Here is a 16,697-nt window from a genome sequence, read left to right on the forward strand (position 1 = left end):
TCTAAATCTCTGACAGGACAAAATGATCCATTTAAAAGTAGCTACTTGTCATAAGTTGATTTCATGTTAGATAATAGTTTATCTAACATATCTAATCGTTCAAAAACATGAGATTTGTGCCTCTAATGCTTAAAAAAACTAAATGGGGCAACAAATTGTGCCCTATTCCTGGAAAGTGCCACATATGCAACCATAACAGACACTAAACCTCGGGGGATTGAATTTTGCGGCACTTACCAGATTTTGTGGGATTAAAGTGAGTTTGAACAACATTTGGTTGGATCATCCGAGTAAACCCGCGTTAGCTGACACAATGGCGTCGTTCTTTGAAGACAAATGTGGAATTTTCTAAATTTAGGTTAATTGGATCACCTGTCCACAGTTGCTGCTTGACTGTCAGTGAGTCGACCAACTGTTACCTCTATCATATGTCATCTCACACTAGTTGAAGCAGAATATGAAGTATGTGCTTAGTCAGTAGTTTTATTTGTTTATGTATAGCTATATTAATCTGAGGTATTTCGACAGCTTTGTTTACTAGCTCGACGCGGACAAACGTAGAGATATTTGAGTCGACCAGCAGGTGGCGCTACAATCAAATAAATTAAGATGTTCGGTTTGTCCGGTGACTAGAGCAATATTCTCACCCTGAATTCATATATCCAGCATTTCCTATTAAAACGCACTATGTGTATTAATATGAAGCCATGCCTAACGCTGTTTTCAGGTTTTATGGGGACATTTCATTTTATACTGTAGGCTACAAACTGTATATTATATCCCCTAACCCTAAACCTACCCAACCCATCACAGAAAACTTTCAGCATTTTGACATTTTTGAAAAACATCACTGTTTTTCTCATGGGGACCAAAAATGTTCCCACAAGGACAAGGATTTCTGATATTGCCATCTTTGTGGGGACATTTTTACAATATGGTTTAGCTGAATCTCTCTCTCTCTCTCTCTCTCTCTCTCTCTCTCTCTCTCTCACACACACACACACACACACACACACACACACACAGTTGGCTTTTGTCAACTTGATATTGTGTAAAATCATGGACAGTTAACCTGAAGTAGTGTAAATATGAATTTTAAGGCTACACGCCTAGACTACATGATAAAGGTATAAAATTACAACACAATAAAGCACTCAACGGGCGTGGCAACCAAAAGATGTATCATTTATTGCACTCCAGTGCATTTTAACAAGGAAATTTAACGATTTTCATTACAAAAGCAGGACATAGATTCACTTTGTGACTTTTAAAAATGTTAAAGACAAAAGTTATTTCCCCATACACATTGTCATGCAGAAAGTTTGGCTTGTTCACAATTTTGGACATATTTTGTAAGTGTGTAAATGAATCAGGATGCATTAACATACTGGGTTTGTCCAGAGCTCACTTTAATTTGCTATGACCATGCGACGAGCACTCAGCAGCCAGTGTGCTTCTTCTGTATAGTGGAAGTGTACATTTCAGCTTAAAATGTAGGAAATATAAGAAAAAAAACCAACATTTTTACAACATATTACAAGCCCCACAGGCTCAAATTTAATCTTTCTGTTTAGGGGTTGATATCAGACCTAAAACCACCACTAGCATCTTCAGAGTCAATATTACAAATTCAGTCATTACAATGCATTTATAAATGTGTAAAATGACTAATAAATGAGTTTTTGTGTGCTCTTGCATTTTGTAAAATGCATAAAATATACACTGTAAGTGCAGGATTTATTATTAAAAGAATAAGCAAATTCATGATTTGTTCACTATGTTGGGAGGTTTCAGTATCTTTAACTGAATCTTTGGCAGTTCATGTCTTGAGTTTTAAAAAGTGCTGTTGACACCATACATGTGTCTCTTAACTTAGAGAGCCCTATGTGAGATATGTATATAAAATAAATGTTGGTGGAATATAATCTAAGCATTTATGTGTGCTGAAAGCCTTCATTTTTCTAAAAATAATGCAAAAAAATAAAGGGGTGTATGTAATGTGATCACTTTTTTTTTTTTTTTTGAAAAGATACATTCAAAAACTCATAGCATAACAGCTCTAAAGCATACCAAAAACCTTTGCTTATTTTATTAGTCTTAAAGATGCTTTTTCTTCATATAATGTACATACAAACAACATAAAAGCCCAAAAAGCATGTTCTTCTGAAGCATTATAAATAATCTATTGTGTAACTGTGTTGCATGTGGACCTGTAAAAGTTGAGACTGATTACAAAAACCCTCCAATCAAAAGAAGAAGAACACTTTTCACTTTTTCTTTGTGTCCAGCAGATGTGAATGAAAATATGAAAGGCAACAAAGCTTATCGATATGGACAATTTTCCAGTCTGTTTTATTTACTTCTTAAACATTTGGTTCATGTTAAAGGGATAGTTCACTAAAAAAAAAAAAACCTGCCATAATTTACTCACCCTCATGTTCCATACAACACAAAAGGAAATTTTCATTTTTGGTGAACTATTCCTTTATATCAGGAAGCTGATCTATAAGAACATGATCAGAGTTGTAGGTGTAAGCATTAATTTTCTTGTATATTAATATTGCAGTCATTCATCTAAGTTGAAGAGGAGTTTAGGAAGCGTCCTTGAGTCAATCTGAGGCAGGACAAGAAGGCAGTACACGAAGAGCCAAGCAGCCAAGAGGATGTAGACAAGGTCGGACAGGGTTGTGTCATATGTGCTTTCTGGACTCACAGCAGTCTTGCTCTCCAAGCTGTAATGAAACAAAAGCGCACACATTAGTATTAAAATTTCAGCCCACTGCTTTAAAGTGCCACTATTATGCTTTTTTTTTAATATTATTTTTCATGTAGTGTGTAATATAGCGGTTTGTGAATGTAAAGGGTCTGCAAAGTTTCAAAAAAAATCAAAGTGCATGATAAATTGAGTCCCAATTGAACTGATTCTGAACTGCCTGAAACGAGCCCTCAGTTATTTCCAGCAATTTACTTAATGCACAAACCTATGTAGGCTAGTAACCTATTTGCATAATGCCAGCATATGGTTTTCATTGGCTGCCCACGAACAATGTCTACTTTGACCTGTCCTCAAACACTGTAGTTGCAGCTGAGGCCTGGAAGAGATTCTGACATGTGCTGTAAGCAGTAGACCAATCACAACAGACTGGGCCGTCTGACCAATCAGAGCAGAGAAGGGTCTCAGAAAGAAGGGGTTTAGAGAGACTGAATTCTTTATCAAAACGTTTCAGACACTGTGAGAAAAGAGAAGTGATGCTGCAATGTATATTATGAGAAAATTAAAGTGTTTTTTGACCTTGGATGCATGTAAACATATTGTAGGAGACCTCTGAAAAATGAGGAATCTTTAAAATAGCATAATAGGGGCATTTTAAATAGACTTTAACGCCCTATGAAATCAGTTTTGTTTATCTATATACACTGAAGTACTCCTAAAAGTTGACTAAATTAACCTTTTGCAGATATACACATTTAAAATCTACAGTCTTCCAAGAAAACTAACCAAAAATATTAATGAATAATCTTGCACTGTGGTATAAATAATAAACATGTCGACAACAGAGACAAATGATTGTCAAGTGACTTCATGGGGTGTTGAAAATTAAATTAAAGGGGTCATGACATGAGAAATCAAATTTACCTTGATCTTTTGACATATAAGAGGTCTTTGTACCATTAAAACATCCTCCTTATTATAAACAAAGCATGTGTTTAATCAAGCTTTAACCAGTTGCAGCTCGTTTGGATATTGGGGGACTTGTGATGTCACAAATGCATTTGCATATGACTGCCTCCAGAGCAACACATCGCTGAATAATTATGCATCATCGTACCACAGGCCCCGCCCACATGCGTTCAGTTGCTTAATGGCTGACACTTGCCTGTTTGTTCAGAGAATTTGACCGCAGACCGCAGAACGAGGCAAAGTGTGATGAGAGTTCACAAAAGAAACTTTTGTTGACAGATGAAGTATTCAGCTGAATTGGATCTGACAGCAGCTGCAAACCCTAAGTAAATTATTTCATAATGATATGCCTGTAAATGACAGTTATATATAGATAATGTTTTCAAAACACTAATAGTGAAGGGACGTTGAAATGGTTTCCTATGAAATTATCATGTTAGCCAATCATAACAGAAGCTGTATACTGACAAGCCTTAAAGGTTAGTTCACCGAAAAATGAAAATTCTGTCATTTATTACTTACCCTCATGTCATTTCACACCCGTAAGACCATTAATCTTTGGAACACAAATTAAGATATTTTAGTTGAAATCCGATAGCTCCGTGAGGTCTCCATAGGGAGCAATGTCACTTCCTCTGCCAAGATCATAAAGGTACTAAAAACATATTTAAATCAGTCCATGTGAGTACAGTGGTTCAATATTAATATTATAAAGCAACGAGATTTAAATAACGCTAAATAACGACTTATTTAGTGATGGCCGATTTCAAAACACTGCTTCAGAAAGCATCGGAGCACAATGAATCAGTGTGTCGAATCATGAATCAGATTGCGGGTCAAACTGCCAAAGGCTGAAATCACTTGACTTTGGCGCTCCGAACCGCTGATTCGACACACTGATTCATTGTGCTCTGATGCTTCCTGAAGCATTGTTTTGAAATCGCCCATCACTAAATAAGTCGTTATTTAGTGTTATTTAAATCTCGTTGCTTTATAATATTAATATTGAACCACTGTACTCACATGAACTGATTTAAATATGTTTATAGTACCTTTATGGATCTTGACAGAGGAAGTGACATTACTCCCTATGAAGGCCTCACGGAGCCATCGGATTTCAACTAAAATATCTTAATTTGTATTCCGAAGATTAACGAAGGCCTTACGGGTGTGAAACGACATGAGGGTAAGTAATAAATGACAGAAATTTCATTTTTGGGTGAACTAACCCTTTAAAGAAGCCGCCCCTTAAAAACAGATAATTTCAGACAGAGGGTCAACCTGAGAGTTGAAAATAACTTTTTCCACATTTATATTTGTTTTTTGTGCAAAAAAACTTAATTTACATTATAAGGGAACTTTACATTAAAATAATAATAAAAATAAAATCCATGTCATGACCCCTTTAAATCAAATAAAAGTCAAGAAAGCATCTTATGTAAAATTACAGTGCTTTTGTGTGCAAAAAATAGTGTCAGGCATGCATGGGTGTCTCAAAACAGTGTACTTCCACCTTTCCTAGATGCCTGTTGTTGCAAACGGTTTACTTAATTACATCACCGCAGGACTGCCATTGACAATATAAAATAAAAATACCTTAGGGGCGTAAACACAACCCACGCCACATCCCCCTACACTCCAGGTACAAAGACGACACCCAGTCTGAACAATAAAAACACTCCCGTTTTGTGGATGAGGCACAAGGTCTAATAAAACAGTGATGGAAGTGTTTGCCCAAGCAGGTTTTAATGCCTTAGATTGTCAAGCTAGATCCAAACCCAACACTACAATTGCTATATTGCATGAAGTAAGGGTGAAAATTGGGACTGACTGTTTCTGTAAGATGACATAATAAGTCTACTACATCACACCCCAGGCTGATTCACAGGTACAAGTCTTTGTATTATTATAACATTTTATTTTGATAATGACCAGATTAGGTATATCTAACCAGTCTTGGGTATTTTTAATATAAATATAAGTTACCTTTTATTTATGATGGTACTGTCCACTTTGCTGCAGTCTAAGGAATTCCCATTTTGTCCCTAATAAAAAGAAAACAACAGATTGGTGAAATTAAAGAAGGTGATATCAATATATTTAATACCAGAGAAAAAGTTAACAATGTGGACACCTACACAGCAAGATGACATAATTACATGTACTATATGGGGTCGGTAAGAAGTTTTTTGAAAGACGTCACTCATGCTCACCAAGGCTGCATTATATTTGATTAAAACGTTCAACAAGAACAGTAATATTTTGAAATTTTACTACAATTTAAATGTGATTTATTCCTGTGATTCAAAGCTGATTTCTCATCATCATTACTCTTGTGTCACATGATCCTTCAGAAATCATTCTAATATGCTGATTTGCTGCTCAAGAAACATTTATTATTATCATCATGTTGTAAACAGTTGTGCTGCTTAATATTTTTGTGGAAGCTGCGATACATTTTTAGGATTTTTGATGAACAGAACTGCATTTATTTGAAATAGAAATCTTTTGTGATGTTATAAATGTCTTTACTGTCATTTTTTGATCAGTTTAATGCATCCTTGCTGAATAAAAGTATTAATTTCTTTCAAAAAAAAAGAAATCTTTTGAATGGTAGTGTATATCATAACATTTTAACAGGGTTTATTGAGAGGCACAATCAGGAACATTAACAAACCTTTGATTCACTGGTGTCAACGAGCCTTCTCGAGTGTATAGTAGTCAAAGGTTGGCTTGCATCTGTCACCACTCCTTCCCTTTTAAGAGAAAGAAAACAAATTTGAATCAATGTTTGATAAAACACACATTTCATATGCATCACTGAACTCTAAGAAACCTTATATGGATCTAAGTTACAATTAAGCTAATTTATTCATTCATCCTAGCCAAAAACAAGAGAGTGAATTTCATGACTTCAATCAGCTGTAATGGAAAACACACTTTTTTATTTTTTATACAGTAACACAACAAGATCACAATGTTTGCATCATTAATCTAAAATGGATATGACGTGTTCACCAAAAGTCAACCAAAGTTTTCAAAACTAAACATTAAGTACATTTAAGGCAATTTGCAATGGATCTAAGAGGCTTATGAGGTCACGTCCTTCAGAAAACAGAACGCTCCCCTGCGGCACAGACTGTGTATCTGTAGCAGACTCTATTAATAGAGGCGTACCTCAGAGCCCCAGTGTTTTCTCTGGCACTGGTCAGGTCCTCGTCCGTCTTAACGAGCTCACAATGCTCAGCTGGTGAATCAGGCTCCACAGCACCCCATTCTCCTGGGTGCCTGTCAAACGGGCTTTGCTCCTGGAGGTGCAGAGATCCCGCTCTATCCTAGATGGACACATGCAGAATGGAGAGAATATATTATGCAAAATTGAGGTTCAATATCCAGAATACATACTCAAGCTATATCCACTCTGGTAATATTAACACTTTGATGACCATCCTTGCCTTCAAGTATACTGAAGGCCATAAAAATAATACTTAACAAGGATACATTAAAATGAGTAAAAGTGACAGTAAAGACATTTATAATGTCACAAAAGATTTGTATTTCAAATAAATGCTGTCCTTTTGAACTTTCTATTCATTAAAGCATAAAAATCAAAAAAAAAAAAAAAAAATTAAGCAGCACAACTGTTTTCAACATTGATAATAATAATAAATGTTTCTTCTTCAGCACCAAATCAGTATATTAGAATGATTTCTGAAGGATCATGTGACATTGACATCTGAACTAATGATGCTGAAAATTTGGCTTTGCTATCAGAGGAATAAACTACATTTTATGACAGAATCTCAACTTCTATTGTTTTCCCTTTTGGCCTTATCTTATTAAAAGGTCAAATGAAACAAGGAGAGAGAATAGGGAAATTACATGAACTTGACTGAAACTCACACTGCCTCAATATGTAGAGAGTGGATGACACTGCTACTGAACCCAACTTTACAGAGAGCTGATACACATACTGGTTATGTGAGAAAACTAAACTTGTCTTTCATAATTTGTTTCAACTATCAATCTTTAATTTGGGGATGAAAAGCGTTCTAGAGAAGAGTTAATACAGTATTATTTCTTCTGGCTCTGAATACTTGGGCTATACTCACAGGACTCGATTGCAACTGTAACAGATCATTAAAGCAAGAGATCATTTTGAGTAAAGCGCTCAAGTGAACTACATTTGGAAAAGGAGGTCATGACCCTAAAACAGCTCATATGCTGAAACCACTGCTTCAGTTTGTAGGTCAGTCTGTGCATTAAAGTGAGCCATGTTTTCTAGGCTAAAGGAAAGTGAGAATGAAAAATAACCTTTCTCGACTTAAATCCCTTGCTGTGGTCCTCGGAAGTGTCTTCGGTGTCCGTATCTGATTCAGTAAGTGAACGTTTAGGTGGGGCCGGCTGAAGCGGAGTCATGCTGAGAGACAAACGTAGCTCCGTAGGACGTCTTTCAACGTACCCACGGACACCAATAATGGGCTCTGAATTCTTACAGGTGGTTTCAGATACAATTGATGACTCAAAGCTGGAAACTTCTGGATGCTGTCGCTGGGTTGATGTAGAGTCATTTTCTCCATCGTGGTTGGTGGCGTCAGAAAGAGGCTCCACAATGGCTTCAGTGACAGATTTCAGAACACCATAGTGAGAGTCCACTACTGATACAGGCCTGTTATCCTTGGCCCCTCCAGGCTCCGTATTGTCTGAAACCTGAGCTTGGCTTTCACCATTTGTATTGTGGGAAAACTCGGGCCTCCTTATGCCGTCTGACCCACTTTCCATGTTGCTCTTACCTATAATAAGCAGATCTCCATGAATGCCTTTACTCTCTCTTGGCTCATTCTCGAGATCAGTTACAGTTCCATTTAATTCATTGCTCTGTTCCCTTGGATTGTCCTCAAAGTTTCCACCTGCTTCTGATTCACTGAAAAGTCTTGAGTCTGAATTACAGTCCCTCTCAGTTGAGTTTAAATGGGACAGACAATCGTCACCCTGTTCGCTTGATTCAGCCGAGCTCTTCGCGACTGGACCTCCACACATATAACAAACCTGATCTTCATCAGGAACCTCGACTTCTGTTTGTTTCTGGTCTGAGATAGGTTCTTCCAGGCTGTCAAATAACACATTCTTCACCTCAATTTCCAAAACACCTACTTGTTCCCCATCATGGAGTTCACTGCTATCCTTGTTGGTTTCAGAATTACCATTTTCAAGATCATTTTTGCCTGGTTCCTCTGTCGGTTCTTCAGTCAGATCAGTGCACAGTTTAATATCCTCCTCACTTCCTGATATAGAAACCCTCTCAAACTGCAAAACTGGACATTCGGGCTCACTGTCATACTCAGTCATAAAAGGCTTCTCCTCAGGTCCATCTGTTAATTCCAGAGCGTTCCTCTGCATTGCTTCTGTATTGGAAGACTCTACATTGTCCTGAAAAGATTCAGATTCCAGATTTCCACTCACTTCTTCATCAACGGTGGAAGTTAGTGGACCCTCATCCTCAGGTTGAGCTGGCATGGCTTGCTTGTTATCCTGAAAGTATCCTGAGTCACTTTCCAAAGGACCATCAGAAGTTGACTTGACTGGTTCCTGGTGTTCCAAAGGATTGGTTTCGGTTTGTTCTAAACATCCTGCATCTGATTCATTCCTCATGTTGTCACTGGGCGAATGATTAGCAGATTTTTCTTCTTTCAGATCTAAGATGTATTTGTAAGTATCATCCTCCTCAGATGGCGCAGTGGATTTGGCATGTAAACTATCCATGGAGCCGAGGGAATAGTTGCCCTCATCTATAAAAAGCTCATGTTCCAAATGATTCTCTGGCATGCTCTCTGGAGAAAATGGTGACCCTAAATCTGAGGTCACTTCAACAGTACCAGCCATACTGCTCTCAATTATAGGATCCTCATTGATCCGGTGAGAGTTAGTAGTCTCGCTAAGTACTTCGCTCCATGAGTCAGGCGAGTTGACAGCAGAATCCGAGAACGAAGGTTGCGGAGAGCTTGTGGTGGACACGTCTTTGTTTAAGTCCAAAGGGTGATAAAGGGGCTTGTCATTTGCAGGACTAGGACTTGAACCCACAGATGACCCTTCACTGGTCCATGGTCTGTCCTCAGGGGTCCGTGATAGGACTGGAGAGGTGATCTGCTCACGATCTTCAGACACTGAGGAGATGAAGATCTTGGGTGGTGGCTGAACCAAGTCTCTCTTGACCATATAAGACTCCCGTTTTCTCTGAACTCCATTCCGAACAGGAGGTTCTTTCATACGAGCACTGGCTTTATTTCTTTCCAGAATATCTGACGTTTCATCCTAAAGAAAACAACAAAACAATGCACATTTAGTTGAGATGTGTGAGACTTGTTGTATATTGATGCTGTAATTCATTGAAAAGCTCCTACCTCCTCAATTCCAGGAAAGTGCTCTAAAAACTGGGACACATAGGTCATTATGGACTGATCATCAGGGGGATTCAACATCACATCTGAGGAAAGACATTTTTAGTTCAACTCTGCTAATGTATTTCAATAGCTATATTAAAACAAATCTAAGCTATGACAAATGTCCTCAAGACATCTGAAAGGAAGCTGAGATACATTGTGTTACATCAGTAATACAGTGCTTGGACACTTCAGCCTCACTTAATGTATGAATGTCTTTGCATAATGTCAAACCAAGGGCCATATATTTTACATTTATTCATTTAGCAGATGCTTTTGCAACTTTTGAACATTATTGTACATTTTTGGGGCCACTGTATATCAACTTTGTATAACTCTCTCACTGTATATCTCTTTAATATTTACCTTCAGGTTCTAGGAGTCTTGGGATGCCAAGACTGTAGTGTGCTGTTCTAAACGCTTCCTCAATGTTCTCTCTGGGCGTTCGGAGCAGAGCCCTCCTCATATCCACCAGACTGGGGTCAATGGACTTTATCACAGCAAGGAAAGCCAGACCACTTGTCCAGCTCTTTCCAAAGTCCTGTACAGCAACTCCATATCTGGACGAACAAAGTAGCAAGCAATGCTTTGAATCAACAGCTGGTCCAAAATCTGACACACCTAATTAAAAAATATTCTCAGTGGTCACTAAAATCTCTCTTACTTTCTAGTGCGTCTCTGGACCCACTGCAAGAGGGTCTTGATTGCCTTCCCATGACCTCTTTGAGCAATGGTGGGCTTTCTCTCATCTGAGGGTGTGCTGGAGTGGGAAGTGTCTGAATCAGAGCTCGTGGGTATGGAGGACAGGCTGGAGGAGGAGGGGAATTGGCTCTTAATGTTCCCTGTGAGTTCCTTGATCTGTAATACAAACAGGTCATTATTGAACGAGTAGATGACAACCATTTGCTCAGCATGGTGGCATTTCCTATCATGCTGCTCAGTAAACTGTTGAGTCCTATCTAAACATTGACTAGACATAAGTGATAATAGAGTTGTCCTGTCTCAAAGACAAGATAAGATTAGTTCAAATTTGGACCCTAATCCAACAAGAATCAAAAGATGCTGCATATGCAATCAATGAAATCATCGTTTCTCACAGCCAGTTAAAGCCACATAGAAAAGACACTTGAGTCACAAATAATCCACTGATTAACTATTTTCTCTAAACTAAATCCAATCAAATGTGGACAAATCCAAATGTAAAAGCATAAAGATGTAAAAATAAAGAAACACAAAAGGGAGAAAAAAAGATTATGGTACCTGGAAAAACAGTATGATATTCCAGATAAGCCCAAGCACTATGGATGGATTGCCATCTGCGATATCCGCTGCGTCGATGCTGACTAATTTCACCTAAAACCAGACAGATTTATCACACTTTCAGGAAAGGCATTCAGTAGGGTTTATTTGCTATTTGTGAAGGTGTGTGACCTCATTGATACTTACGTTTCTTTCTTCCAGAAATGTCAATACCTTGGCGATGTTATTGAGCCTAAAAATACGATGTGAGGATGGCTTAAACCCATGCAGCTGAAAGATCAAAGGTCAGAGTTTTCTTTGTCGTTCATGGGAACAGATGAAGTAAAATAATTCACAAAATCTAATGATGATTCTCACCAGTTTGCATCCTGAGAGTTCTTCAAGTAGAGCCATTAGAATCTTCCCATCTTGGATATCACGAAACAGATCCCATACCTCCATACGAGGGTTGCACTGCACAGCAAAAAACATGCAGTTCAGTATTTAAACTCATACAAAATATTAGATTTCTGTTATATTGTTTTATCTTATGGATCTTTTTTAAACATTTAATCTACATTTACATTTTCATATTTGTTGTTGTGTCTATATTTTGTTGTCTTTTGTGAACAGAACGCGGGATACCAACAATCTTGTTGTTTTGCACGGCAGTACAATGACAATAACGTTTTTTGAACCTATTAATAAAATAAAGATCTCACAAGAAGAAAAAGTGCAGAGAAAAGGGTATTTTAAAAAATGAAATAATATGAAAACTAAGTCTTATGGGTTAGGAATGGCATGAGGATGAGTAAATGATGACAGAATTACAAACCCGATTCCAAAAAAGTTGTGACACTGTACAAATTGTGAATAAAAACAGAATGCAATGATGTGGAAGTTTCAGATTTCAATATTTTATTCAGAATACAACATAGATGACATATCAAATGTTTAAACTGAGAAAATGTATCATTTAAAGGGAAAAATAAGTTGATTTTAAATTTCATGGCATCAACACATCTCAAAAAAGTTGGGACAAGGCCATGTTTACCACTGTGTGGCATCCCCTCTTCTTATTATAACAGTCAGCAAACGTCTGGGGACTGAGGAGACAAGTTGTTCAAGTTTAGGAATAGGAATGTTGTCCCATTCTTGTCTAATAAAGGCTTCTAGTTGCTCAACTGTCTTAGGTCTTCTTTGTCACATCTTTCTCTTTACAATGCACTAAATGTTTTCTATGGGTGAAAGATCTGGACTGCAGGCTGGCCATTTCAGTATCCATCCTTCTTCTACGCAGCCATGAAGTTGTAATTGATGCAGTATGTGGTCTGACATTGTCATGTTGGAAAATGCAAGGTCTTCCCTGAAAGAGACGACGTCTGGATGGGAGCATATGTTGTTCTAGAACTTGGATATACCTTTTAGCATTGATGGTGCCTTTCCAGACATGGCGTCCCAGTTTTCCAAAAAGAACTTCAAATTTTGATTCGTCTGACCACAGAGCAGTTTTCCACTTTGCCACAGTAATATTAAATGAGCCTTGGCCCAGAGAAAACGCCTGCGCTTCTGGATCATGTTTAGATATGGCTTCTTTCTTGACCTATAGAGTTTTAGCCGGCAACGGCGAATGGCACGGTGGATTGTGTTCACCAACAATGTTTTCTGGAAGTATTCCTGAGCCCATGTTGTGATTTCCATTACAGTAGCATTCCTGTATGTGATGCAGTGCCGTCTAAGGGCCTGAAGATCACGGGCATCCAGTATGGTTTTCCGGCCTTGACCCTTACGCACAGAGATTGTTCCAGATTCTCTGAATCTTTGGATGATATTATGCACCGTAGATGATGATAACTTCAAACTCTTTGCATTTTTTCTCTGAGAAACTCCTTTCTGATATTGCTCCACTATTTTTCACCGCAGCATTGGGGGAATTGGTGATCCTCTGCCCATCTTGACTTCTGAGAGACACTGCCATTCTGAGAGGCTCTTTTTATACCCAATCATGTTGCCAATTGATCTAATAAGTTGCAAATTGGTCCTCCAGCTGTTCCTTATATGTACATTTAACTTTTCCGGCCTCTTATTGCTACCTGTCCCAACTTTTTTGGAATGTGTAGCTCTCATGAAATCCAAAATGAGCCAATATTTGGCATGACATTTTAAAATGTTTTACTTTCAACATTTGATATGTTATCTATATTCTATTGTGAATAAAATATAAGTTTATGAGATTTGTAAATTATTGCATTCCTTTTTTTATTCACAATTTGTACAGTGTCCCAACTTTTTTGGAATCGGGTTTGTAAAATTTTTAGGTAAACTAACCTTTAAAGTTTACTCTTGGTTAATTTCACTGATTAAATTGGCTAATTTAATTCACACACCTTCAACAATAACATTTCTCAGAAGTATAAAAAGGATATGATGGAACAACAGTGGAAACTGGAGGGTTAAAGGTGAAATTTTCCACCAAAACAAAACAGACAAAGTGTAATTGTCCAATGATGGGTCAAAGTTTTGAGAAGAAGCCAATGTCAGGGTCACAGAATAGAGCGACATTGTGAATGAAAACAAAGGATTCATCGCTGAGTGTTTTCAGTCAGTATTATGAGGCTCTGAAGAATGGCAGCATTACAATCTATAAGCTGTCTACAACACAAGAAGAGCAGTGGAGGACTGCCAGTGAAAACAAAAGAGCAGGCTTAAACGAGTCGCCCTACTGTTGTGTTCAATGACTAATGCCTCATGCAAATATGCGTGTGTGTGTGTGTGTGTTTTGTGTCCGTCTCGCCATTTCTGGTAGGAAAAATATGAGAGTGAAAGTGGGAGAAGGGAGCATCAGAGAGAGAAAGAGAGAGAAAAAATCAAAACATGCAAAAAATTGAAAATAAGTCATAATTTAATATGTAAAAATAAATAAAAGTTAATCCTACATTATCATGAATATATTATATAGGTTTTACAGGTGTTTTAAGTTTTGTATGTATATATGAGAAAGATCAAACCTGTCTTCATTTTTTTGTGACATAACTGAGTAAGTAAATAAATTTTTAAATAAAATGTGAGCAAAATGCAGCTTCTTGACCGTCATTGGCACATGTGGGGAAAATAGTACAATAGTAAAATTATACCACTATCTCCCCAAAACATTTCCTCAGTCCTGATATTCTTCCTACAATTTAGGTTCATGTTTCTATCTCATGCATAATTAATGCTAAGAAATTAAAATTTCCATTTCCTTCATTAATAATTCAGCAGGGAGAAGGAGATATACATTTCCTGTTTGTAGTAGGCTACGTTACCACCACAAAGACGCCTCGATGTGTGCGCAAGATGTGAACATCTGAAGTCTATAAACTCCATCTACTGGGTTCATAGGATCCAAATAAATTCCTACTGACCTTCTCTAGATGTAGATTCATCCATCTGGTGAATGTCCTTTTCTGCACCACCTCCCTCTCAACTGGAAGAGAAACAAAAACAACAGTGTCACGTCAGCAGAGGTAAATGATGCACGGAGATGAAACGGCAACGGCAAGAAGTTGCTTCATCTAAAACAGCAGCTCCATGTTATTAATCACATGTAGCCTGAAGCAATGGCTCACTTGTGAGCAAGCCATGGCAACAAAGGCAAACAGCACAGAATCATTATAGTCAATGTGGAATGACCAGTGCCTATAAATGGCAAACCTTCACTGAGCTGTTTTATTTAATGAGCAGTCAATGGCAACTTTGCTTGTCTTTGCATTATTACGCTATGTAAACTGCTTTTATTCAGGGTATCTGCAGGTTTTTAAAATCAAATTTAATAGTTTTTAAGAGCTGGCTTTTTTACGGCCTTTTAAAGGGAGGGGGTATAAAGGGTTACTTCAACCAAAAATTAAAATTCTGCCATCATTTACTCACCCTCATGTCATTCCAAACCTATAAGACTTTAGTTCATCTTCAGAACACAAATTAAGATATTTTAATGAAATCTGAGAGATCTCTGTCCCTCTATTGAGTCTATGCAATTACCACTTTGTTTGACGCTTCATAAAGTTCATGAAGAGATCATAAAACTAATCCATATGAATTGAACGGTTTAGTCCAAATTTTCTGAAGAGACTCGATCGCTTTATATGTAATTTAGGCTTTTATTCAAACATTCATAAATGCACACATCTGTTATGGTAAACGGAAGTTTAAGCTTACTTGCTTGACATGCGAGAACCAATGAGGTTCATTCTTGTGTTACGCAGGACGTTTGAGCTTCGCATGAACTAATGAGGTTCATTCTCGTGTTGCGCAGCACGTTTGAGCATCCACAAGAAAACCAGTGAGGTTCATTCTTGTGTGGTTTTTTTTGTGACATACTTTTTATTAGATTTTCAAAAGAACACAAAACGTACAAAAAATAAAATAAAATGAGTAAATAAAAAATCAAAACTGAACAAAACCAAGATAAGAAACAAATTCTGTCAGCACTGCAATACTTTAGATTACATAATTATACCCTAGATATGGATACTTCACAATTCTAAGGAGATACATCTACATCTCACTACCTAATGAGTAGGTCGCCAATAGATTTTACAGCTCTTTGCCAGGCCTGTACCATTCTTGGTTTAGCTTTATTAAATCTAGCTAAGGAGCATTCCATCGTAACTATTTGTTGCATGTTCAGTAGGTTCATTCTTGTGTGTTACGCAGCACGTTTTAATTTCTACAAGAACCAATGCGGTTAATTCTCATGTGTTACACTACACGTTTGAGCTTGACAAGAACCAATTATGTTCATTCTTGTGTGTTACGCAGCACATTTGACCTTCCACAAGAACCAATTATGTTCATTCTTGTGTGTTACGCTGCATATTTGACCTTCCACAAGAACCAATTAGGTTCATTCTTGTGTGTTACGCAGCACATTTGACCTTCCACAAGAAACAATTATGTTCATTCTTGTGTGTTACGCTGCATATTTGACCTTCCACAAGAACCAATTAGGTTCATTCTTGTGTGTTACGCAGCACATTTGACCTTCCACAAGAACCAATTATGTTCATTCTTGTGTGTTACGCTGCATATTTGACCTTCCACAAGAACCAATTATGTTCATTCTTGTGTGTTACGCTGCATATTTGACCTTCCACAAGAACCAATTAGGTTCATTCTTGTGTGTTACGCTGCATATTTGACCTTCCACAAGAACCAATTATGTTCATTCTTGTGTGTTACGCTGCATATTTGACCTTCCACAAGAACCAATTATGTTCATTCTTGTGTGTTACGCTGCATATTTGACCTTCCACAAGAACCAATTAGGTTCATTCTTGTGTGTTACGCTGCATATT

At 37.5% G+C, this 16,697-nt stretch overlaps 1 protein-coding gene across 1 annotated transcript in view; it reads right to left on the minus strand.

Moving 5' to 3' along the window:
* Positions 1–1,169: 1,169 nt before the first annotated feature.
* The window catches only part of clmna (calmin a), a 32,950-nt gene continuing 17,422 nt past the window's right edge, over positions 1,170–16,697 (minus strand). The window contains exons 2-13 of the mRNA XM_067367093.1: positions 14,766–14,827; positions 11,740–11,835; positions 11,569–11,652; positions 11,383–11,475; positions 10,787–10,980; positions 10,489–10,682; positions 10,084–10,166; positions 7,997–9,994; positions 6,860–7,017; positions 6,360–6,438; positions 5,669–5,727; positions 1,170–2,732 (exon numbers count right to left, since the gene is read on the minus strand). Of these exons, the coding sequence (XP_067223194.1) occupies positions 2,567–2,732; positions 5,669–5,727; positions 6,360–6,438; positions 6,860–7,017; positions 7,997–9,994; positions 10,084–10,166; positions 10,489–10,682; positions 10,787–10,980; positions 11,383–11,475; positions 11,569–11,652; positions 11,740–11,835; positions 14,766–14,827 (3,266 nt within the window). The 3' untranslated portion in view covers positions 1,170–2,566. The remainder of the gene's footprint in view (positions 2,733–5,668; positions 5,728–6,359; positions 6,439–6,859; positions 7,018–7,996; positions 9,995–10,083; positions 10,167–10,488; positions 10,683–10,786; positions 10,981–11,382; positions 11,476–11,568; positions 11,653–11,739; positions 11,836–14,765; positions 14,828–16,697) is intronic.

This window comes from Chanodichthys erythropterus, chromosome 18 (genome assembly GCF_024489055.1).
Source record: "Chanodichthys erythropterus isolate Z2021 chromosome 18, ASM2448905v1, whole genome shotgun sequence".
Taxonomy (NCBI): Eukaryota; Metazoa; Chordata; class Actinopteri; order Cypriniformes; family Xenocyprididae; genus Chanodichthys; species Chanodichthys erythropterus.